We start from the raw sequence: 25,771 nt of genomic DNA, 5'->3' as shown, positions 1-25,771 counted from the left end.
TTTTTCCAGGCACACGCCTTTTTATATTCAGACAACATAATACACATATAAATCAAGGGACGGGGGAGCAACAAAGACATAAAGTACATGTTTGATACTATTTTATACAATTAAGTTTTTAAAAGACTTTTTAAAACACCATAATAAAGTCATACTCGGTTACACACTAATGCATACCTCGTGTGTCTGAGTCATAACTATGTCAAGATTGGCCAATTGAAATGCCTATCCACCGCTCTAAACCAGTGGTTGGCTCAAAACTTCTAGACCCACCCATTATTGGAATATTCTCAATGCCTATTGGCCAATACTGTAAAGGCCCACCCCTCTAACCAAGCGAGTGCTCCCATACTGTGGAAAAACATAGGATACCGCTGGACTGGTCTGGAAGGCGGTTTAGCATAGCGTAGCATAGCACAGCCAGAAAGGTCCACTAGAAAGGTCTGTTACACTACGGTAAGACATAGATATTTCCCTGTAATATCCTATTAGGAATCCCGAGAATTTTTGTAAATAACTAAGAGTGCGTTTAATACAACGCTGAAACAATAACGCTTGTGCTTTAGCGCTTTTTTTAACACTTGTAATAAAGTTTTGTAGACAGTTCACTAGTCCGCTGTTAGTGACAAATACTCTCGTGCTTTAGGAAGTAACAACTGGAAAATTTAGCATTTCAGTGTTTTCTGGCAAATATCAAGGTGAACGATGGCTGTTTTCCACATAGTAACTGTTTAGGAAAGCAGGAGTGGAGACACGTTTGTACAAGATGCTCCTGAAGATCTTAATTAGCTGGTTCAGTTGTGTTTGTCAAGGTTAGAGCTGAACTTTGCAGGAAGGTAGATCTTCCAGGAACAGGATTAAGCAACCCTGGTTTACAGGGATCATGTTTTTATGCGGGAAACCACTATACTGTATTAAAGGGTAGATCATGTAAAATAAAAAATATATGCGCATAAAACATTGTTTTTGTTTAGGTTGTGACCTGAAGATGACCTAACACAGATCCTTGATGATGAGACAGATCTGTAACTGAATCACAGGATGAGCAGAAATCATAGACGGATAGAAATGGATCTGGTAAGTGCACATATGGAATCATATGTACAGTTTTGGCTAATCTCTCATCCTTTAAATAAAGGAATGATTTTCTTTATGTCTCTCTTAGGCTTTATCATCATCATCAAAGCCTTATGGGGCATCCCGGAGTATTGTCAGAAGAATTGCCACAAATCTCCCATTGGCACCTTGTGCTCGTGTCCATTTTCAGGTAATGCGTCAGTTTTTGTTAATTCAAATGTCAATCATACAAGTAAAGGCATATCTCAAACTTTTGTAATGATTTCAACAGGTGATTGAAATGATGTGTACAGGCTTTTAGTGTATTTTGTGCACACATTTGTGTTTTGAGTGCCTGTTTTAAAATATTTAGTCTTATTTTCTATTTTTGTATGTGTAGGTAGTCTTCATTCATTTTATTCCATTATTGTCATTGTGTTTTCCATCTTTATTGTAGTTTTGCATCTCAAAATCTTTAACACCTTCCATCTTTGGCCTTATTAAAGTCTTCATTTTTCATGATGTTTCTGGCCTCTTCTCTGTTTTGATCCCATTATTGTGCTGACAATAAACAATGATGAATCACGGGGACAGGTTTCGGCTCACAATATCTAATCTAGCCTTTTCCTACTTTCTAACCTTTAAAATTATAACTATAACATTAAACCTACCTTGAAACTTTTATTACTGTTTCTGTCTCTCTCTTCTCTGCCCTTCCTTCCAGCTGTCCTGTATGTCAGGAATGCAACATGTCTGCTTAGGTCAGTTCTCAGGTTCATTCTTGAAAAATTTAGGCCAAGAGTTTTTTTAAAATATATATATATATATATATATATATATATAATTATAAAAGCTTGAAGTGCTTTTTTTTTTTTTTTTTTTTTTTTAATAAAATGCTTGGCTCTTCATAAAGTAGTTGAATAACACTGTAATGTTCTAATTGCTCATACTGCACTTCATTAATCTCTAGGCGGTATTTAAACCAGTTTTCCTGGTGCTATTTACGTTACGTTGGCTGTGAAAACATTTGGTGCTTGCTCTGCTGTTGTAGTTCTTACATTGTTTGAGTGCTTGAGTGTCTGTGAGGGTTTGTTTGTCTTTGTTGTGAGACTTGAGCAGGTGTTGTAATTATTAACCATCTTTGGGCAATGTAGCTTCATCCGTTCACTTCAGGAGCGGGTTTCCTCAACAGTTCAAATGGACTTGTGGCCACACTCGCTGATGTGGGCTGGATCGAAAGAGAAGAGAGCGATGGAGCTGGCAGAAATAGGTGAAAAGCATTTCTAATTTGAATTTTAAAACATATAAATGTTGATGTGGTGTTTATAATCATCTGTATGTCCTGCAGGTCTGAGGCGAATCCTGGGTTGTTCTTTCGCACCCAGCAGCGCAGGCCCCTGAGACGTCAGCGGTCGTTACCCAGCTTGCACCAGGCTGAACCTGCGCCACAGAGCCAGGCGATCATCAATGATGAAGCCATTCAGAAGATCAGCGTTCTTGAGACTGAGCTGGCCAAACTCAGAGCGCAAATCGCACAGATAGTTCAGGCACAGGAGCAAAGCGCACAATCCACAGGTTAGTTGCAGTGTTACTCAAGCATCATTTATGTAGTATTTATTAATATTTTGAAGAAGCTTTTTATTTTTATATTTGAGCTTTTATACATGCATTTATACTTTTTAAAACTTACAGTGTACACTACAGTCTCCGTTCTCGCAGAGTCCTAAACACCAATATTTTAACAATTCATAAAAGATGAATCTCTGTCCGAACATCTGGGGTTTCAGTATGGAAATAAAAGTTAGGATGCTTGCGTACAGTGTTGGTGTAGCGTTTGCATACTTGCTTAGTGTTTCTGACCTCAAAAAATCTATTTTAGATATGTAAAATAGCATTCTGCAAGTAAATACTGTGGTATTAGTAGTTTTTAACCATTTAAAGTTGTAATTTTTACATTGGTTCAGCTCCAGCACCAGGTGGTCCCCCTGTACCCCAAGCTCCACCAATGGCTCCACCTCCACCACCACCACCCCCCCCTCCTCCTCCGTGTCCTGCCCCCAGCATGCAGAGGAGCTATTCCGCCATTGACCTCATCCGAGAGCGCCGTGGGAAAAAGACGGAGCAGAACACCGTACTAGACTCAGCACCCAAAAAGCCAGAGCTTCCCAACATGCTAGATGTGCTGAAAGACATGGGGAAAGTGAAGCTGCGCTCAGTTAAGAGGTGAATGTTTCACTATGCTTGTTTTGGACAGATATATCATACACAGCTAATCGTAAATGCTTACCAATAGGGTTCATTTGTCCGTTCGTTCACAGTCATCAAGAGGACAGTCACACGAAACCCAAACCTGTTGAGCCCACAGACGCTGCAGCATTAATCGCAGAGGCTCTGAAACGCAAGTTCGCTCACCGCTACCGTAGCGACAGCGAATGTGACAGCACCTTTAACTTGCCGGCCCCTGAGAATAATAAGATCCATGTAGAAACACCGCTGGTAAGAGAAATCACTTAATCTTTCTGACGTTTGCCGTCTTAGTGCTGTATTGATTTTGTGCTGTTTCTTTTGCAGTTTGGACAGCATATGCTGAAATCAACTGGAAGGAAAAAACTGTACTAGGATGAAGCTGACCCCCGTTTCTTCTTAGTGGGTTAATGGAGTTAACCTGATGACTCTCGATTTAGCGAACTTTTCTTGTTGGCTCGTAAATTTTGCGTTCACTTAAGCGAGCATGCACATGCTGAAACACTACGCAGTCAATCTGGATTCCCTATTGGATATCTTTGTAATTTTGCACTTTGAAAAGTTCATTTGTATCGGTACATGTTGTGCCACAGTCAGTTCCATCATTAATGCGAGTTACATGGAAAAATGTTTTTGTTTGGTTGTTTTTATCTATGATTTTATTTGTGGGTTGAGTTGCATCTATTTTAAGGTCAACAGTGCAAGTATTCAACCTTGTTGAATTCTTGTTTGAAGGGATAATGTTGAATGAAAGCACCAAAGTGTATGGATTTTTTTTTTTATCAGTAGTTTTGTGTATTTTTAACATCTGTTTGCACAGAAGTTCTTTCTACTTCAAAGGTACAATTCATAATTGCTGGAAAATCACTCATTTCTGAAACCAGCTTTTTCTGTCATGATGCTACCAATATTGCAATTATGAAGCACACTTTTGTAATCATAAATGGGGCTTAGATGGTGCTAGGTCAGTAGTATTTGCTCAATGTTGAGAGCTAATTTAAAATGCCTTTTTAGGTTGTAATTTATTATTATTTTTTGAACATTTCTATTACATGGTCTTGGAAGTGACTAGTTATTTAACCAGTTTAACAAATCACTTGAATAATGTAGTTTTGTTTCTTGTGAACAATGCACAGGATAGTATGTATAACAAGTCTATTGGCATTTAAGCATACTTCAGTGTTTCATCAGAATTGACTGTTTGTACCTTTTAAAAGGTGTTTTCTTTTGCACATTTAACCTAGTCTATCTGTTGTCCATCAAAACCCAGTGCATTTGCATTATAATATATGATTTCTCATTTCAAAAGTTTATACTGGATTTAATGGTCAGCACATGTAGGAGCAGTACCTCAGCGGAGATATATTTTGTTTCATTATAGATTGTGATATTTCACACTACAGAACCATTTTGAATGGACTTTCAATTGTTGAGTAAACCAATTGGTGTCTTCTCATTTGTGTAAAGGTGTTTCTGTTTGGTTAAACATTCAACACATGATTGGGTCTGGTTTGTACAGAACAGCATGAGCTCATGCCATCCGGTAGAGAAACATTTTGTGAAGATTTATTCATCAAAAATGCAACTGCAACAAGTATGTATCAAAAGGTTATACGGCAAAGCCTTTACAAAATGGCTTGACACATAGGTCGTCTCCCCAAAATGGCTGTTACAACAAACTGTAAACAGTTTTTTTTCTTAAATCAACAGTCTTACAGCACTTACAACAAAAATACAAATCACCTAAAATAAAGCACCTCTTCTCTTTCCAAATATCAAGAGAAGCACAAAACTGTCCATTCTGTACAGAATCCAAAACCATACACAAAAATGGAATGTTCAATGTTAAAAATCAAATCATTAAACCAATTCTCCTCCATACTGTATATTTAAAAAAAAAAACATCCACAACAAAAGGCAAATGGGCAGACAGTGCACTAAATGGACAATGTGATGGGTTTAAAATGAAAATGACAGCTGGTTTGGTCACTTAGCTTTGTGCATAGTTTTAAGGCATTGTGTAGCAGTCTTCCAAAGAGACGAGAGTGGCTTTGAGACATTCTGAGAAGGACTTCTTATCTTACTTTACAAAATACAGAGGAGAAAGAGAAAGAGAGGGTGGTGGCTACCTAAAAAAGGCACCTTTACTTCCTTGTTTCTCCCAATAAGCAGGTCGGTGAAACCCTGAGCAAAATCCATGGAGAGTCCGTTCAGCTACATGTCCTTCTTCCATGGTCGAAAGGGTTCATCTCTGCCACCTTTCACAGAGTGACATTCCTTCAACACAGGGGCAATGTCTGAAATACAGGCGAGAGAGACGCAATGGAGCACAAATGGCATTCGTATGGCATCTGATGCGTCACACCGGTGGGGTTGCAGTCTGACAGATTTTGTTGATCATCAGCAGTAGGTTTCGAACAAAATGTACAAGTGGTTCTTCACATCTGTGCTTAAAAGGCAATAATCACAGAACTAACATGTCTCAGTTAAAAAACAACATGTGTAAACAGTCTTCAGAGGCAGCAAAAGGACTGGGCTCTTCACATTTGTATTTTTGTACACAAGGAGGAAGATTGATTTGCAGAAGCACTGGCACACACTCACACACGCTCACACACATTCAGTTTCACACACAATGTCTCTTGGTGCAGTTGTAAAAACCTCTCCTATAAATACTCAAGTTGTTTCAAATGACTTTCAGAGCAATTCATTGTTTCAAAATGGCACTTTAAAGCCATAGGAGGGGGCTTCCTTCCTACCCCGCATTCCCTTACGGTCTTTAATCAAAGCATCGGAGGTGAATTAGTAACACCCAAAAAAAAACAACAACAACAAAACAAAAACGAATAAGGATAAATAAATACACCACAATAATTAAAAGGAAACAAAAAATTGCAGCAGTAGCCAAATGAGGTATCTATGTATTGCTCTATGTTGAAGGGTAAATGAGAGTTTAAAATTAAATAAATTAAATCCACAAACAAACGAAAAAGAAGAAAACAAATCATCAGTGGTTGGTTCGAGATTGGTGGCGAGCAACTCAAATGTGACGCAAGATGTTTGGCTGAGGGCAGTAGAGGTGTTCTTCCCACCCAGTGTGAGTGTTGGGGTGTCATGACTCTTGGCTTCCCTGAGATAAGGCTCTGGAACTGGGCTCTTCGGTGGCTCGGGCCGACTCGGACTCCCCCTCCTCGGAGCTCCCCGACACCTCGGGCTCCATGGCACTCCAACTGGCCTTGTTCAGGCCCAAATGACCAAGCATGGTCTGAGAGAGCCGCGTGTCTGAAAAACGCGCCCACTCTGCAAAAAGAGGCTCCACCACGTAAGTCATGAAACCTGGTACAAGAAATGAGAAGAATCAGAGGGAGATATCACTAGATCAGCCAGAAACCTTAGAATATAGATTGCAATAAAACTGGAAAGTTTGTCAAAGTGCTACCCAATTGGAGATAAACGACATTCTCATTTTGAGAAAACGCAAATGAAGAGGCAAATAAATAAAGTGTAATAAAATAAACACTTAAGTGTATTTTGGATGTTTTCTTTCCATGAGTCTAAAATAAGACAAAATATGAAAGCAAAATTGTCCAAAATCTCAATTGACCAGTGCCTGAAAAAACACTGGGTTTGCCTGTAGTGTCTTGCCTTAAATCAATACATATATTATTATTTTTATACTATTCTTTTCCTTCCAAATTCAGGGTGAGCACTTAAAGGGATAGTTCACCAAAAAATGAAAATTATCCCATGATTTACTCACCCTCAAGCCATCCTAGTTTTATATGACTTTCTTCTTTCAGTCAAACACAATCTGAGTTATATTAAAAAAATATTCTGGATCTTCCAAGCTTTATAATGGGAGTTAATGGTACTTGATATTTTGAAGTCCAAAAAAGCACATACATCCATCATAAAAGTAATCCATACGGCTCCAGGGGGTTAATAAAGGCGTTGTGGAAGCGAAGCTTTACGTTTTGGATGAAAAATATCCATATTTATAACTTTATAAACTAGAATCACTGGCTTCCGTATGAGAGTCGATTCCGGCGGAAAGCTGAACTTTGACCTGACGCATGACGTATTGACAAATGCGGAAGCGCAAAGGATAGAGCAACGCAAAACACCGGTCACAAATTAGAAGCCTAAAATGAGAATTTTTAAAGAGAAATGTCAGAAGAGCTTGAGTTTTTTGCCCAGCCCTATTTGTTTGAATCGCAAGAGGCGTCTACTGTCACCTAAGCTTACGGTACTCCTACAGAACTCGACTTTATCGTGAACACAAAGACGGACGTTACTGGAAGCTAGTGATTACAGTCTATAAAGTTATAAATATAGATATTTTTCAGAAGGCCTTTATTAATCCCCTGGAGCCTTGTGGTTTACTTTTATGATCGATGGATGCGCTTTTTTTGGGCTTCAAAATATCGGTTACTATTCACTCCTATTATAAAGCTGGGAAGAGGCAGAATATTTTTTAATGTAACTCTGTGTTTGACTGAAAGAAGAAAGTCATATACACCTAGGATGGCTTGAGGGTGAGTAAATTATGGGATAATTTTCATTTTTGGGTGAACTAACCCTTCGAGTGTTGCGGTTCTTACCGATTTGAACACTGGCTATGGTGTTGGCTTCACTGTCACACAGTGGACTGATTTCAAGTTTATGCTTCTTTTCAATGTCACCTAAATAAGAAAACAATGCCAAAGCACAAAGATTAAACTTTTGAACATAGTGAACTAGTAGCAAAAAAGTTTGGTCATCATGAGTACTGGGTACCTTGGTGGAAGAATTCTTCTGTGACCTTCTCACTCCATTGTTTGCTGAGCTCCCACGGTCTACATGGGTTACAGATATCTGCACACTTCAGGGCCATCTGGAACACATGAACACGTGGATTTGTTTTTAAGTGCCCAAAAGTGTACTTCTTTATTCAAAAACATGTTAGGCAGCCCCTTCCACTTAAAAACGTGACTTTCACAGATCTTATCACATCACAACTTTAAGTACATCAAAATTATAGTAATCAAAACAAACACATTTTTTTAATTCATTAAATAGTAAATAGTAAATTCAAGTAAATAGTAGTATTACTTTTTTTTTTTTTATATAATAAAAAAAAAAAAAAAAAAAAAAATTAAAAGATCATTTTGAAAATGAAATGAAAGATTTTGGTAGCACTTTACAACAAGGTCTCATTAGTTAACGATAGTTAATGCATTCACTTAAATGAACTAATAATGAACATTTCATCTGCTACAGCATTTATTAATTTTTGTTTACATTAATTGATAAAAATACAGCTATTCATTGTTCGTTCACCTTAGCTCAGGTCCATTAAATAATGTTAACAGATACAACTTGATTTTATTCATGTATTAATAAATGTTGAAATTAATATTACCTAAGATTAATGAATATTTTAGAATCATTTTTTATTGTTAGTTTGTGTTAACTAATGGATTTAACTAAGGTTAGCAAACGCAACCTTAGTGTAAAATGTAACCCAGATATTATTTGCAATAATTAAAATATTATCACTTAATTTTGGAGAATTTATCTTGATTCGCAGTGTATTTAGTTAAATTCCACTGGAATATCTTTTCCAGTTCACTAAACCAAACATCTCAAATCTATTATTTTAGTTTTAAGTCATTTTTGCATATCAATTGTATATAGAAGTATATATAAACCATTTTATTTTATTTTATTGAAATTGAATTCAAAATTCCCACCTGCAGAACGAAATGCCGATGAGTAGAGTGTCCTAAACACAGGTCATTCTCATCCAGATGTGTCCTGAACCGGGACAGGTAGTCATTCTGTCGGCTGATATCTGTGGCCAGGATCAGTGATCCCAGCTGCCTCTCTATACTCAGACTGTTAGAGACCAATTAATGTCAGTCAATCATAAGTAACAGAGTCTTAAAGAGACGGTAGCAAAAAGCTAGTGGTCAAAAAGATAACTTGTTTGTGGTGTAAGAAGCTCTAACTAATATTACAAGAGGACTTTAGGCTAAAAAGAAATGCTGAGACTGACCTGTCCTCAGCAGGAAGATGTGAAAAGAGATCGGTCTCTCTGAGCAGACCCACTGCAGACCTCCAGTGATGGTTCTCCAGAACTGAGGTATTCTACAGATCGACACGCACGTCAGTGATGATCGACTTTGACATATTTACAAATACAGTAATTTGCTTCGAACATAAAGAGGATTATGAAGCTAATGATGTGCTTAAATCCCATTGGATGGTGCTCTAACCCGGTACAAAGCTGCAAGGTAATGGTTAGTTTTGATGAGGAAAGGCTGGTTGACTCCAGGGTGGTCCAGATCGTGTGTGGCCGCTGCCAGCAAACCTAAGAGGATGTCGAACGATGTGAGGGACTGGGCGAGCTGTGAATACAGACACACAGTTGACAATCTTAAGTCTATAAGTACAGTATTCTAATTACAAGGGAATAATGGTACATTTAATACAAGTTGGTACATTCACCTTGGGTTCTCTCAGGTAACAGTGCATGGCCTGGGTGACATCAGCAGCATGGACTGCATTATGGTAAGGGTTTTGATTGTGGTAGTCTTCTTGAACCAGAACTTAAAACCAGAGCACAATGTTTTATCAAAGTAATTCAGCAAGATTAGTACTTGTCATTATATTAGGGCTGCAGCTCATCACTTAAATACTAAGAACTTACCTGCAATTAACTTCATATACATTCGTACATTTATATTTGTTTTATAGGCTTTCATTTGCACATTGTGTGGAGGAGATTACTGTGCAAAATGTGTAATAAGTATTTTCAATAAAATTAAACTGCGTTTTTTAAGATAACATTAATTAAAGAAAAAAAATCAACAGATTAATTGATCAAAAATGGTAGTATCAGCCCTAAAGCATTTTTATACTAAAAAAATACATTAAAAACACTTACCTAGAAATCGACGCACTTTAACCATGTCTAACTGGAAGAGTTCGATGAGGCCATACTGGTTCAGCAAATGAAATGTCAAGAAGACGAGACTGTTTCCTTAAAAACAACAAACAGCACAAGAGGAATGAGGGTTTGGGCAAGGCATTGCTTCGTCCTCAATATTGCACATGCATGGTTCAACCAGCAGGTGGCAGTGTTCACAACAAAAAGTGAAGTACATACACACTGGATTGCTACAGTGGAGGGAAAGCACAATACTCACAACATACAGATATGTAGGTTCTTCAGAATCAAAATATTTACCATTTGTAAGTCTGTCAAAGAGGAATATGTCAAAATTCCAGCTTCCAACCTTTTCAAGCATACACTGTGAGAAAATAACAGTGAGCAAAAAAAAAAAAAAAAAAAAAAAAAATCAAGAACTTGTTTTAAGAACATATTACAAATATTTAATATATTCAGGATAAACTAAAGTCACTCACTGCGTCCGAAATCAAATACTTCCCTACTATATAGTATGCGAAAAACAGTATGCCTAAAGAGTAGTAAGTCTGAATTCATAGTATTCGAAAAACAGTAGGCGAAAAGTACCCAGACGACTTACTACTTTTGTAGAGATTTTGAAGCGCACATTTGACGGACACTTTACTATCCCATGAGGCCACGGAAGAGGATTTGTGAATGGCAATGAAGTGACAACTGACGCAGGTAGGTCATGTGACTAACAACATGGTGGATGTAGTACGTCTGAATTTCATTCATACTACCTATATTCATACTATATAGAACAATTTTTTAATAGTTGCGAAGTTCAAATTCAAATGTACGTGATTTCAGACGCATCGACAGTTTTTAGCAAAGTGTGTGTTTGTGAACCCATACCTTTGCCTGACCGCAGTAGTCCTCGTCCAGTATGTGGAGGGGGTTGAGGTGTGGCGCTCCTCGTAGCAGACGGGACGAAAGCAGGTGTCGCTGGAAACTAAAAAGCCTCCGGATTCTCCGAGCTGGAATCGACCCTGCTGACTCAGCACGGGCTGCACACACAGGCGTGAAAGAGAACATGGAAATTCCATGATGCAAGATGCTGGATCCTCAATAATTATGCTGAATTAGTAGTATCTTCAATAATTATGCTGAAATTTCTTTCGTATTTTAAGCATTTAGTGTCTTTAGCTTTGGTTCCTGTCAAAATCACCGCCCCAGCCTAGCCCCCATGACTGGAGCCCCTGCTGTTTAAAAAGTTTGGTTGCTATCGTTGTGATTGTAGTGCTCAGGCAGCCTACGAGAGGTTACGCCTGACCAAAACACAAAAGGCAAGAACAGTCCGAAGAGAGTCTTTAAAACAGTGTTTCATTTCACCATCACAAAAGAGCAATAAATCTTTTCATGTGCTCTGTGTATGTTCTCCTAAATTCAGTTCACCTAGTCCTATCAACACAGACAGAGGGACATGCACCATGAAAACTGGGGAAAATGTCTTTAATATAATTAGATTAGAATATATTCATTTGGTTGGAGGGATAAACAAATGAAGGAATCTTTTATAATAAATAAAAATGTAAATACACAATTTCCAAATTAATTAATAAATAGATGTTTAAAGCTGTTTATTGAATTGTATAACAAATTAATATCTTCTTTCAACTAATATTTTAAACATGAATTAAATTGCTAATGTTGCTAATGGCGCAATATTACATTTCGTAAATTTTTTTAAAGAAAAATAATCATATACGGAGCGTGTGCAAGGCTGGGCAAGGATTATCCTTCCCCTGGCCACGAACTTGAGACTAGCATTGGATTTTCTCAGTCAAACCACTGCCTGCTGCTGCTTCTGATTGCTTATAGTGAGAAAAGCTGCTCATGACTGCTGATCTAGGATCAGTTTCTCCGTAATAATAGCATATTGGTAATTTGGCAAACAATCCAATGCGTATCTGTGTTTGCGATCTGGAGAGCATCAAAGGTTTCTATTTACAATGTGTTTTGGCAGTCATTGAGCAATGTAGTCAATCACAGACATACCTGTTGATTTCGTTAACGCAATGGCCAATCAGAGGTGTTCAAATTAGAATCAACTCACTGCTCAAAGTCTGAGTTTTTGTTCACTGCTGAGTTCTCTCATTATAACAAAGTGTAGGCATTATGTAAATAAGAGATTCATTGTACAGTGTAGACAGCTTCATTGAATATAACAGAATTTTGCGAGAACTAAGATGAGTGACAGCTTTTAGTGATTATAAATGTGCTGCTCTTTGCTCTCTTTCTAGGCGATATACAATCAGTTCAGAATTTGAATAAATCTTTTGTTTTTCATGCTTGACCAGTGGTCACGTACACTCAAAGGTCTGATTCACTTTCCTCATTTGCAATGTGTTATGTGATGAGTAGCTCCTTCTTTAATTTTGTATAACTTTTGATTTTCAAAACCTTTTTTTGCATTGAATCAAATATTGTAACAATTTATTTCATAGCTGGTTCTAATCTTCAATCATTTTCAAATACCTATGGAGATAATGAAAACTTTCAGAACAAAGCGTCCCTGTTGCACTTTGCTACACAGAGGTAGGAATGCGTGCATGTGCTGGGCGGTCTTAATTTGGTACTTACAGTGCAAAGTGCGGAAATCGACGCCCAGGTATGGGTGCGAGCCTCTTCGTTCAGGTTCAAATCCTACCTGACTTCTCACTCTCACATCTCCTAGAAGGCATCAACACACAGGTCCTCAAGAGATTTGTTAGCAAACACAACATACAGCAGGTTGCAGGCCTGGCTACAGGGGGACAGAGACACAGACATACACACACCGCCGATGGATGGGAAAAAGGGAAAGACAGGGGACAGACCATGCAACGCCATGCCAGAGGGATTTATGCATTAGTATTCAGACGGCTAGGAGCAAAGGAGGACGCATGGAAGAAAGACAAGCTTGTGCTTCAGCCCAGGACAGAATGGAGAGGAAATCAGAGGGACTTCAACGAGGCTGGCCAAAGCTCTAAAGTCACATCTGTTAAAAAGTCATTCAATAGGCCTTTTCATCAAACTCTGGTTGTGTGTGTGTGTGTATTTGTGTGGGGAGGGAGAAGGAGGGGGACGCCTAAACTTTTACTGAGTAATGGCAGCCTCCAACATGTCAGTCACTACTGATTGGAGTTCATGTGCAGTAAAAAAGTAGTCAACGTGTAAATAAGTCAATAAACAAATAATAAAACAGCCTCCCACCAGTATATTTACTTACTTGAAAACAGCTGTTTGAATATTACACAAGCCCCTATCAAAATACCAAAACTGTGAATTACAATTACATAAAAAACACTATTAAAATGAATTGACAAACATGAGTTTCAAATGAAACAGAAAAAAAACAGCAATAATTGATACGGACCGACCGTGTAGCACAATGTCACACATGCAACAGGTGAATCAGACATTTAAAAAAGAAAAAAAAAGAAAAAAAAAAAGACGGAAGCTATTCGGACATGCAGAAGAAAAGCCGCGGAGGTCGAGGAAGCAAGACCACATCCAATTTATGGAACCAAAAGTGCGCTCTTTTGTTTTGCGCCAAACCTCTCGTACGCAACCAGAACTCATCTCCTGACCCACAAATATAATTAGAAGACATTTTAACGTGAGAAATGCCACTGATTAGACTGTGCCCACTGATGCAGGTCTTTAAGGAGAAATGATGTGGAAGAGTTATTAAAGGGAAAGGCCGTGAAAGCGAGTGAGCGGGTTTGTCTCTCCTGGTGGTGAGATGTGTTGGTTCATACCTGGTGTAAACACGAATGAGGGTTTGATTGTTTTGTTTGTCACAGCTTAAAAACAAAACAAAAAAAGAAATTACGATCAAATATTAGGTCAGGGTTAGCTTTCCTGGGTTTCTGGCTACATGCTTGAAGAGGTGATGTTACTGAACGTGTAGATACTCCAGGTTGTTATGATGTTCTAGTGTATCGCTAATTCATGGTACAGTGACAGAAAGCAAAGCAGTCAGTCTGTGATACAGAAGTGGTGAACTCGGACATGATGAACTAGTCTGATTGTGTAAATGCCATAGTAATCCATACAACCCCAGTGGATGAATCAATGTCTTCTGAGGTGAAACATGTAAGAAAAATAATATTTTTTAACTTTTTTAAACATAAATCATTGCTTCTGGTCTAGTCATACAAGCGTTCATGAGAGGGACGCATAAGTGCGCATTACTTCTCGCACAAACTTCATGACGCACGTACATTTATGTCAAGCTGAACTTGGACAGTTGGCAGGAAGTGATGGTTTACAGTTAAAAGGGTTTAAAATTAGCATTTTTCTTACAAACATTATTTCACTTCAGAAGACAGTGGTTCATCCACTGTGGTCGTATGGATTACCATCACGATTGCTGTGTGTGGTTTTTCCAAGAGTTAACCGAACAATACATGGGTTGATTATTTTCCTAAAAATCTTAATTTGTGTTTATCTGAAGAAAGTCAGTAGTTTACATCAGAAATGGCATGAGTGTAAGTAAATCATGATAGAATTTTCATTTTTGGGTGAACTATCCTTTTAAAAAATATATAATAATACACAGTACCTGTCAAGTTTGGTAACATCAAATTTTTTTAATGTTCTTGAAAGAAGTCTCTTGTGCTCACCAAGGCTGCATTTATTTAATCAAAAATACAGTAAAAATATTACAATTTAAAATAATCGTTTGCTATTTTAATAAATATAAAAATGTAATTTATTCCGATGATAGCAAAGCTGAATTTTCAGCATCATTACTCCAGTCTTCAGTGTCACATGATCCTTCAGAAATCATTTTAATATGTAGATTTGCTTCTCAAGAAACATTTATTATCAATTTCTTTCGTATTGTTTCCAAAATTTTGACAGATACTGTGTATTATGCCAAAATCTGCAGTTCACTTTACAAATCCACTAACAAAAAATTCTTGAAGTTATTTCCACATGCATTTTGCCATCTATACACAGGTTACTATTGCATTTAACAATACTAAAACAATCCTAAAAGTTTCACTTGTGCAGATAAGTGTGATTATATATGGCAATAAAACTACTTTTAATCAGTATCTTTCTCTAGTTTTCCCATAAAATGTCTAAATATATCCTTAAAAACAAGATAGATTTACTTGAAATCAAAATTGCGTAACATAAGACAATGACTAAAAGCATAAACCTAAGATGCTTCCTAGGTTAATCCGACATAGGATTTTCGATGTGCGTTTTGTTCATATGCAACGTTTAAACATCAGGCCCTTTCAGATCTTTCAGTGTTGTCCTATAAACTCAAAGGGTCACCAGGGTCAGCAATCAAGCAGAGCTGGGGCTTGATAAGTATTAAATCAAAGAAAAATTCAGGGAAACACTAAGCAATTCCCAGTTGAGGAATGACTTAAGCTGTGGATGTAATGACGAGATTATCAGAGGCTTTTTGACTGATGGTTGAGGTTCTCCATCCCCTCTGTTACACAATCTGTTGTATAATGCTGCGCTCAGTAACTTCCAGTGCAGAGTGGTACATCTACCCTGTGTCTGCATTTGTTTACAGGTTGAGAGAGTGTGTGTGTATGTGTGCGTGCATTAGGCAGGGAAGATGGTGCTTACCTAGCATGCGAATATACAGAGCGGTTTGATCAGAGCTGTCATAGGAGATTGCTCCGCGTCTCTGCGGGGGAAGAGATGCAGACGAACGTCAGTATTTGCATTTACTCAAACACGTGGGGAAAAACCTATGCAAGCCAAATGCTCAGCAGTGTATATTCAAATAAGGCTCAAACAACACCACCACAACTTCAAGAAAGAAAATCAGCTATTTTTTTTTTCTTATAAATGGTCATATTTTTCTCTGTTCTTTGAAACCACCTGCCATCTGATGCACTTAAAATTTACGTGAAGAAATCTCATGTAAACATGCTTTTATAATATACATTATTAAACCAATTCAATGGGATTTTAAAAGGGGAAAACATGCTTTTAAAGCACCATGACAAATAGAAACTTAGTACACAGATAAACAATCCAAACTTCCTGATCAAAGATGAAATATCATGGTATATGACTGGTAATCATTTGTTAGCGTGGTATAACAAAGTGCCGTAACACATTTCAGTGTTTCAGTAATAAACAATACTATAACAAATAATATAATAAATAATAAATATAAGAAATAAAAATAATACAAGAATACTATAAATATGCTATTAAACACATACGCATGCACAGATATTGATAATCTGCTAATTATTTTATATTTATATTATTTTATAAAGACTGATCAATTGCTGATAATCAAAATACTGTATTATTTTGTATAAATAAACTAAAACAGCATAAATACAACAAAAACATACAGCATGAAAAAAGGTATTTTGATATTAGCTAATATTTTATTTTCTGCTACTTACATGTAACAGTGTTACTAGTGTTTTTAAGGATTAACTTTAAGGGAACATACACACACACATATATACACACTGTGTGTGTATATATATGAAAAGTAACATTTTAAACAATATCTCAATGAACACAAAAACTATTTCCAAAATGTTGACAAGACTAAGTTTTATATAACATCTGTTTAACTTATAATATGAAAGTAAGGTTAATAATATAACTTTTAAAAGAAAACAAAATTTTCAGTTTTACTCAAATTAGGATGATGCAAAAATCCCCACTGAAACCCCACTGAAAGTCTTGGGAGCAAAGCTAAATTTTAGACTACAAATGTCTAATTTAACAAGAATTCAAGCACAGGTGAGTCTAATCATTCGTTACACAGGTGGCCAGCAGACGGTTGACTATAAAAGGGTGTTAAAACCCCCTTCCCATTTCATGCTGTCAGCAATGGCACCACATGGAAGAGAAATGTCACAAGACCTGAGAAAGTAAATAATTTCTTTACACCAGAAAGGTAAAGGCTACAAGAAGATCAGCAAAGCTTTGCTTATCAGTCAGAATACTGTAGCAAAAGTAGTACAAAAATTTTAAAAAGATGGAATTGCAACCATTTCACAGAGTCGCCCAGGTCGTCCACGGGAGTTAACACCTGGACAGGAGCGTCTTCTGATGAGAAGGGTTGAAGAAAATCGGCATGCAAGTTTACTGCAGTTATCTAAAGAAGTAGAAAGCCAAACCAAGGTGACTTTTTCCCATGACACAATACGGCGTACACTGCAGAGGAATGGCATGTATGGGTGCAGTCCACGAAAGAAGCCTCTCCTAAAGCCCAGGCACAAAAAAGCCCGCCTAGAGTTTGCCAAGGGCCCATGCTGACAAAGATGAAGACTACTGGGACTCTATACTCTGGAGTGATGAGACCAAGATAAATGTTTTTAGAACAGATGGCTTCAAAACTGTATGGCGTCGCAAAGGTGAGGAATACAAAGAAAAATGCATGGTGCCTACAGTGAAACATGGTGGTGGCAGTGTCCTTATGTGGGGCTGCATGAGTGCTGCTGGTGTCGGGGAGCTGCATTTCATTGATGGTATCATAAATTCACAGATGTACTGCTCTACACTGAAAGAGAAGATGCTACCATCACTCCGTGCCCTTGGTCGTCGTGCACTTTTCCAACATGAGAATGATCCTAAACACACATCTAAGGCCACTGTTGGATTTCTGAAGAAGAACAGGGTGAAAGTGATTCAGTGGCTCCTGAACCCAATCGAACACCTATGGGGAATTCTGAAGTTGAGCATCACTCTCCATCCAGCATCCAAGTCTCTAAAAGAGGTCATTCTTGAAGAATGATGTTGCAAAATGTCGCCAACTTGTTCATTCCATGCCTAGAAGACTTGGTGCTGTCATTAAAAATCATGGAGGCCATACAAAGGCCTTTTATGTAAATAAAAGAGTGTGATAGTTGCTCTATTTCTTTTAACACCTCTAATATGAGTGACTGGCCAATTCATGACTTAAAAACTAACACTATAATCACGTGAGGGAAACGCACATGCTGGAGGGTTGAACGTGAGCTCAACTCTGTTACCAGCCCAGCCTCCAGTGCACACACACTCACGCTGCAATTTCCCAGCAGCAAGAGGAAGCAGGAGCGGAGAAGCCTGCTTCACTGAATTAAGCGTGCATCATCTGTCTAGTGTAATCTGCTCTCCTGTTCATTACGCTTCCATACAGGGCCATTCAGAGATTAATTCATGAACAGACACTCGCACCACTGCTCATTATGCAGATGCGAGCGTGATTGGCCGTCCGCGAGTGGTGGGCGGAGCATTCCCTGCCCGCAGTACTCGAAAGAGGCCTTTGTGTGCCGAACACGTAGTTTTTGTACTTGTCGTTTCTTAAAGGTAGCACAGGTTTATTTTTTAAGATGTTACAGGCACTGCTAGCACAAAGCACATCTAGAGAACAGCATAAGGGCTTGTAATAAAATGCTTCTTGAATACGTCAACCTTTCTCTGTTATATTTTCTTTGTCTCTGGCAAGTACTCATCCACGTGAACTCAAAAAACACATGAATAAAGGGGATCCTTTGGAGAAATTGAGAAGGAGAAAGGTTCACTGTGAAAACACAAGACCTGGCACGTCTTGTGCCGCCATATACCCAAAAAGAACCCGTGCATACGCAGACAAAGACAAGCACTTCAGCGTAGCTTTTAGATGGCTGGTCAGGGTGTCCCCAGATGGCACACAATTCAGTTTCTGACGTCAATGGACTGAACCAATTTGCATACTTGATTTTTATCCATTAACAGCTCTCCCTCGCCTCGAGTCTCTGCCCAATAAAACTGCAAAAGCACAAAACTAGGACTGTCACTAAAGATGGACGATATAGCTGAAGAACATTTCAGCATTGTGACGATATATCTCAACATTAATATTCATATTTTCTGTCCAATTGTTTCATTCAAACAGAAAACAAAAATATATATATATAAAAAAAAAATACAAAATAAAGCTAAATAAATAAATCAAAGAAAAACATATTTAAGCATTCTTACTAATATGAATGAATAAAATCATACATAGTAATAAACAGCAATATTTACCAACATATTTATACAAAAATATTTTAGTACATGAAAAATGTTATATACAAAAAATTATTCTTGAGAATTACACAAGTTTTATTTCAAGTGTTTAATATATATATATATATATATATATATATATATATATATATATTACATTACACCAATTACATGTAGCCATTAAAATCCTACATGACTGCGAGAAGCAACTACAAAGATGATTTTTTAGCACAATATGTTTTCATGTAATCCTGTGGCAAAATGCATTTATTAAAAATGAAAGACAGAGGGTCCGGTAATCTCCAGGCGGCCACTATTCAGTCAGGGTATTAATGTTGCTGGAGGCCAGTCTGCAGTTTCAACTTAACTGATGGTAGTGCTTTGAGTTAAGTTAATAACCAGTGAACAGATGAACTGTAAAACTGCTAAGTGAATATACAGGCTACAAAAACAACTGCACCTTGCAGTAACCCTCATATGACACTTTGACATCCCCTATCTTCAATAACCACCATCGGGCCAATGAAAAACAAGCCTCGAGTCATCCGCTATTGCCGCGGCAGTATTTTAGTATCAACAAACTCAGTGTTTACACACATTACTTGGTGTTTTTGCGTGTGAGTAATTTCTACCAGTGAGCTGAGCGGGGCATGACAAACCACCCAGCCGTGTCCATATGGGCTCAGCACACGAGCGGCATCAGCGCAGCCGGACATGGAGCGGGAACGGAGGAGTTGAATTTCTTGGAGAGGCCAATGCCGCTTGTACGCCAACAAGGCGTGACAGCCTGTGCTGTTTTGCTGACTTTCAGCAAGCAGGCTAGAAGACCAACAAATAATAAAACAAAAATAATAATATAATTGAGAGTTTAGCAAAAATGACACATATTTCAGGAAGGCTGATTTCAAATCTATATCAGAACAATTTCCTGAATTCAACTCACAACAGACACAAAAAAGTCAGTCTTCACTCCTCCTTAAATGGACAATTATCTCTATTATATTTTGAGAGTAGTTAAATGACTAGCTTAATTTAAAAACTTTAAATTATGCTGTAAAACAGCTCTAAAAAGAAAATAGTGTCATTGTTCAACTGAGGTCAGTTTAATTAATGCTAATAACAACAGAATACCAGCAAATATTGAAGCATACCAGCATTCATAAACAATGCTATTACCAATGCACCTCAATCTAGTTTTTTTGTGCAACAACGTACACTCTAAAATATGTTTTTTTTTAACAAATAATTGGGCGGAAGCATAAATATACTAGAGCCTAAATTTTATGCTTCTGTACACTAAAGGGTTAAAGGCTTATTACTAGTTTCTGTAAATTATGTATTTATAGAATACATTTTAGCCACAAAAATCTGGACTGAATCATTTCGTGTTATGTGTCATTTATAATTGGTCAAAAAGTTTCTTAGTCGTCTAAACACTGTTGCATCTGTCTGACACAAGACTCTAAATTGCCTCAGGCAAACCTGAAACTCAAACCCATCCAGCAAGTTTGTTCAACAAGTCATTCTTTTATGTGTCATTCATTGATCTTTCTTAAATACCTTATTGAGACATCATGTTCAACTAAACTATTTAGACGATCAACATCTTGTGCCTCAAAAATGCATTAAGTCACGCCTACTTCTCCATGATACCTGGCATTTGCAAAGCAAATGAATGGGCTTCATCTAATCATAATAAAACAAACAAGCTCATGACTGGACAAGCAGTCAAGAAAATGAGATCTAAGAACATCTGCCATTTATCTACAATTACATAAAAGCAAAACATTCCGTATTTTATCTCTAGACTGAACCCAGGGCGTGTTAACTCTGTTTACAAGATGGATTATTGTGATTTGTTTGGTTTCACAATGTGGACAAACAACTGCTGTCACCATTTACGTAGTTTTAATATGTAGCTGTCAAACGTTTGACATTTGCCATTTTTTGGGAGTGTTCCATCTATACTTTCAGCATTGGCTGCTCCAATGTTATCGTAAAGATTTTTCATGTAGGATATATGGGGACCATATCAGTTATCAGACATTATTTTAAATTCATTGGTATCAGCTGGTATTAGATATTTCATTTAAGTTGGTATAAAATGAAAACTCACCCTATCAACTTTGTAAATGCATGTTATAGACCTTCTATTGGGGCAACCATATGTTAAGTGTCTCGTTCAAAAGAACCACAGTATGATAAAGTTTACTCAGAAACTGCCAAGTTCAGTAACACCTATTCCTTGGAAGTTATCCTTCAACGTTTATGTTACCAACTCAACTGGATTACCACTATTTATCAAACCTGTCCAGAAGCTGATAAATCAATGTACTTCTTGCTACAGCTAGCCTAAGGACTGCTTTGATGGTAGTAAAAGGCACGATTGCCACCTTTTATGAAGCTCTTGAGGAATTTTAGCAATGCTTTGAGGGGTCTATTTGAACAGGTTAGCAGGCCTACAAGCCAATTATTGACACAGCGTTTGAATGCGAAACAAGTTAAAGGCTTGTGTGAAGAGGGACGGAGCCCAATCAATTCACCAAGAGACTTCACAGTAAAATGCCACAACCACAGCGGACTCAGGTCCACACCGCCGTCTCCCGCTGGAGGTTCGACTGAGGCCTTCAAACAGGAGAAAACACCATCACCACTTCCTTTAAACTAATCCAGGAAAAGGCAGTGGGAAAATAATTCAGCACTTTGTTCCTCTTTGTTTACCGCATGGATCGCCTGAGAGAAAAAAAAAAAAAAAAGTTCATGATGAACTTTTTAATTTATTAAAATAACCATTCAGACCAGACCAACATGGGTAGATGTCTATAAATCAAGACGTAACTACATAAGAATTAACTACACAAACTGTTTCGATAGTTTTGATTCCACTTAGGCTATTCAGCTAGCCTTAACACAAACCAGACTAACTTTATTACAGACTTTAGAAGAAAATCATTTTAAATATGGTAAAACGGAGCAGAGAGCACTACATTTTTAGATAGTGTAAATCAAATTAGCCAAAATATTGAATAATCCAATGCTCAGTGGGTAGGAGATGTGGCTAAAGTCAGCAAGAAATAAAAATTCACCCCATTTATTTTCTCAAAACATGTTATTAATCTTATTGTGAATGATTCACCCATGCAAATTTTAATCAAAAACAGTGAAACAACAGACTTGTTTCAAAAAACTTGTTAGCCGGACTACTCCAAAAATTTGTCTGCTTAAGCCCCGCCCCTTTCTTACAATCAACCACAAGCTCACACCCAGATCTGCCATCATCCAATCAATAACCGATGGAAAAAAGTTTTTGATAATCCCTTGACCGCTTCATTAAAACGATCATCATAAAACTACTTCTGTTTCATCGCAACATTAACAAGTTAACTAGTGACATATTAGAATTCTCCATTGACGTAACTATAACAAAACGTATATCACATTGCAAGCATTGTCTCCTCAGGTTTATTTATGAAACAAAATAACACATTTTACTAGAATTAAACTTCAAAAGCCTAAAGAGTTTTAATTACTCTACACAAGATGTGTACAGAGGTAAAAGACATTCTGCAAATCATGTACTCAAAACCAAATGGACAGTTAATTTGCTCTTCCCAAGGTGACTGCTATGGCTTGAGCAAAGGCGATTGGGTCTGTATGCATTTCAGTTGGGTTTCCTCACTGATTCATAATCACTACTTGATTAAAGAGACCCATGCAAGCAACTTTCCAAGTGAAGTTATCTGTAAGTCACAATCTGTATCTTAACTTGATCCACTTCAATATCAAGACAAAGAGTTTGGGGCTATAACCGGAGTTAGTTTTCACTCTAAAAACAGACACTTGTCAAGGGTTATCGTGTAATAAAAGCTGAGCCAACTAGGAAATCCACCGAAACCTACCTTAGAAAGAATCCATCTGACAAGAACCGTGATTATAGACCAAATCAGAGCTATTCCCATTGGACCTTGCGAAAACTGTGGACCATAGTCTCTGTGTCAGTTTCCGTGCAGGTGTTGCAGTGTATGTCAGTATGTGGGTGTATGGATTTGCGTACGTGTGTTCGCATGTGTGCACGACTGTAGATGGCCGAAGACCAGCTCAAGGCCCAGACAGAATGCGTGGTGAGCTTAGTGCAGCTGTCTTAGTTGTACACACACACACACACACTTAAACGAACTGTCCGTGTTAGCCCTAAATGTCTCTCTCTCTCATACACACTCACACACAGCCACCTAGCAACAGCCAACCAGACCAGCAGCACCACTGACGTACATGGTGGGAGGGGCTGGCAGCAGGAGAGCATGTTAGAGTCTTCTTATCAGCAGTGCAGAGAGCAGAAGGTATGCTTTATTTTCTAAATAAAACACTGTCAACTTCTCAGCCACCTTGTAATCAAAGATGTGTGCTAACTATCATGAAGCATATTTATATTCATTTGCAGTTTTGTGACCTCAAGGACTCACCTATCATAAGAACCTGGTTATCATAAGAGGCTATTTGGAGCAAGAATTTGGCCTATTTTTTTATTATCTAGTCAATATACAAGTTGTTTTTTTTAGTTGTTTAAATTTGGCCGGTGGCATCAATTCTTAATTTTCAATCAATTCTCAGCATGCCCAACAACTTATTCTTAATAATTCTGCGAGACCGCATGAGCCCCTCCCACTCTCTGACATCTTTTGTCACAGCCACCACAGAGCTCTGCAGAGCAGGTGAGCAGCATCCATGTCTCCTGGATCTGCCTTCATTGGTAACAGCCACATAACAATCGTGTTTTCCCTAAACTTCGGCACTGTTTGTCACCGCTATGAAATTAAACCACTATTAAAACATCTCAATACAGCCAGCCTAACTTAACAGGAAATAGCCCTCCATTAAACTTAACAACAAACAAACTAGTCTGGCGTTGACGTAAATACTGTCATTCAAGGTCGGAAATGCCACCAAAATTAATAAAAATGCCCCAAATTTCAAGATAAGAATTGCCTTTTTAGGAGTTCTTGTATTTTGTTTATAACATAATATAGCAATATCACACCTGCTATTTTCTCAAATATCAGCACAACTGCAAAATGTGATATTCATTTTATAAAACAGTTCAATAAACAATAAGTTGATTGTATGAATTGACCATTTTTAGACATAACATTGTCAATTTTGACTGTTTTTGCTGTAAAATCGATCCAAAGTAGAAAAGTTGCGTCTCCCAGCAAAACACAGCAGTGTTTCGTTCTTGAAGGATTCCCCGTTTTAAACGGATCGGGTGAGTCAATGATTCAATGACCCATTCATGAAGTCAGTGGACTGTTTTTGCTATATTTTACCAATTAAAATATTTCCAAACAAAGCAGAAAAGCTGTATCTCCTAGCAACACACTGCAGTGTTTCGTTCCTGAATGATTCGCAATTTTTGAACGAGTAAGGTGAGTCAATGATTCGTGGACTGCATCCGAAAAACTGAAAAATGCTGCCTTAGAGGTGCCTTCATGCGCAAACGCTGCCTGCGAAGTCATTGCCTATAAGGCAGCGAGGCAACAAGTCAGCTGCATAAGTTTTTGGACGCAGCCATAAAGTCAGTGGACAATTGCTACTTTCATGAATGAATCAGATGGTTTGAATTAATTGGTTGGTTGAATGATTCTATAGGCCAATTGACACCGCACTGACAGACGGCAGTAGACATTGTCGAGTTTTGTCGGATCAGTGTGTTACCCTTGTCGGAGTCTGTTGCCGTCTGTCAGAGCTTGTTTTCGCTGATTGGACATGCTGAATTAAAATGTCTAAAAAGTCGGCGTCTTTCGGCAGTCTAAATTGGCCTTATGATTCGCTTATTACGGCTTGCCACCACCTACTGGCTGTTTTAGTTTCATACAGCCTATAATAGTATCATTTCATTTTCCCCAACATATACTACTTTATTCAAAATGTTATATTTAGAACATTAATCTCATAAAAAAATATTTAGGCAATTGTAAACTGCTGTGTAAATGGATTTTGATAAATGGCAATGTGGGTTTTGTTCATACTGATTTCATTTATTTGGTGTAACAGCCCTATAGCGTACAGTATTACATAAAATAATTACTTATGTTAAATACATAAAATATTATAAACAATATGTGAATTTACTTTTTATAAATAATTATATAAGGGGTGCCCAAAATGTCTGTGCATGGCCCTTTTTTTACAATCTTTTTTTCTGATACAAAAAAAATTGACAAAAAAATTTCCTAACCAACTTTTTTTGTTGAATATTCACATTACAGTAATGAAATGTGTTGCAAAAAGCATTTCATGTTGACATCAATGAAGAATAGCGCAATTCTCTACAAAATAATAAGAATCTATTGTTAAATCATTATGCTTTTGGCTCGTGCTTAAGTTTTTGGATTTTAAGTGTGGCTTGGACTCATTTTAGGAACAGGTGTAACACAAGCTCCCTCTCTCAGACCAAAGTTGGCCTCTCTTAGCAGTGACATCACCACATCTATCTGCGGAGAAGCATTTCCATAAATAGCAGAACGGCAAGTTGGATGAGCCGAACCCCCG

At 37.6% G+C, this 25,771-nt stretch overlaps 2 protein-coding genes across 36 annotated transcripts in view; one reads left to right on the top strand and one right to left on the bottom strand.

Annotated features, from left to right (window-relative positions):
* Nucleotides 1-305: 305 nt before the first annotated feature.
* Nucleotides 306-5,204, top strand: mtfr1 (mitochondrial fission regulator 1). Of its 2 annotated transcripts, none has more exons than XM_051882976.1 (8): nt 306-456; nt 975-1,077; nt 1,166-1,267; nt 2,211-2,326; nt 2,405-2,631; nt 3,021-3,279; nt 3,375-3,552; nt 3,628-5,204. In XM_051882976.1, the coding sequence occupies exons 2-8, from the start codon at nt 1,042-1,044 to the stop codon at nt 3,673-3,675; spliced, it is 966 nt and encodes a 321-aa protein (XP_051738936.1). In that variant the 5' UTR covers nt 306-456; nt 975-1,041; the 3' UTR covers nt 3,676-5,204. The 2 variants fall into 2 exon arrangements, with proteins under 2 accessions (XP_051738936.1, XP_051738937.1); XM_051882977.1 differs by having other exon boundaries at nt 340-441.
* The window catches only part of pde7a (phosphodiesterase 7A), a 32,874-nt gene continuing 11,903 nt past the window's right edge, over nt 4,801-25,771 (bottom strand). For 3 of the 34 annotated variants that reach the window (XM_051882938.1, XM_051882961.1, XM_051882962.1), the window contains exons 2-15: nt 15,839-15,899; nt 13,999-14,043; nt 13,467-13,499; nt 12,839-12,928; nt 11,111-11,262; nt 10,532-10,595; nt 10,229-10,324; nt 9,790-9,890; nt 9,558-9,689; nt 9,338-9,429; nt 9,033-9,177; nt 8,077-8,173; nt 7,902-7,982; nt 4,801-6,636 (exon numbers count right to left, since the gene is read on the bottom strand). In XM_051882938.1, coding sequence (XP_051738898.1) covers nt 6,413-6,636; nt 7,902-7,982; nt 8,077-8,173; nt 9,033-9,177; nt 9,338-9,429; nt 9,558-9,689; nt 9,790-9,890; nt 10,229-10,324; nt 10,532-10,595; nt 11,111-11,262; nt 12,839-12,928; nt 13,467-13,499; nt 13,999-14,043; nt 15,839-15,899 — 1,413 coding nt within the window. In that variant the 3' untranslated portion in view covers nt 4,801-6,412. Of the gene's footprint in view, nt 6,637-7,901; nt 7,983-8,076; nt 8,174-9,032; nt 9,178-9,337; nt 9,430-9,557; nt 9,690-9,789; nt 9,891-10,228; nt 10,325-10,531; nt 10,596-11,110; nt 11,263-12,838; nt 12,929-13,466; nt 13,500-13,998; nt 14,044-15,838; nt 15,900-19,854; nt 20,094-23,121; nt 23,393-25,771 lie in introns of those variants that run through there. The other 31 variants (XM_051882942.1, XM_051882965.1, XM_051882966.1 and 28 more) reach the window with 21 other exon arrangements.

Source organism: Ctenopharyngodon idella, chromosome 23, assembly GCF_019924925.1.
Source record: "Ctenopharyngodon idella isolate HZGC_01 chromosome 23, HZGC01, whole genome shotgun sequence".
NCBI lineage: Eukaryota > Metazoa > Chordata > Actinopteri > Cypriniformes > Xenocyprididae > Ctenopharyngodon > Ctenopharyngodon idella.
This window is presented reverse-complemented; position numbering and strand designations above follow the sequence as displayed.

Bases quoted from the DNA above. Each gene is read 5' to 3' on its own strand.
- mtfr1 (XM_051882976.1), top strand. From the start codon at position 1,042: ATGAGCAGAAATCATAGACGGATAGAAATGGATCTG. The intron at 1,078-1,165 runs GTAAGTGCACAT...TGTCTCTCTTAG, and splicing joins GACGGATAGAAATGGATCTG to GCTTTATCATCATCATCAAA. The intron at 3,280-3,374 runs GTGAATGTTTCA...GTTCGTTCACAG, and splicing joins AAGCTGCGCTCAGTTAAGAG to TCATCAAGAGGACAGTCACA.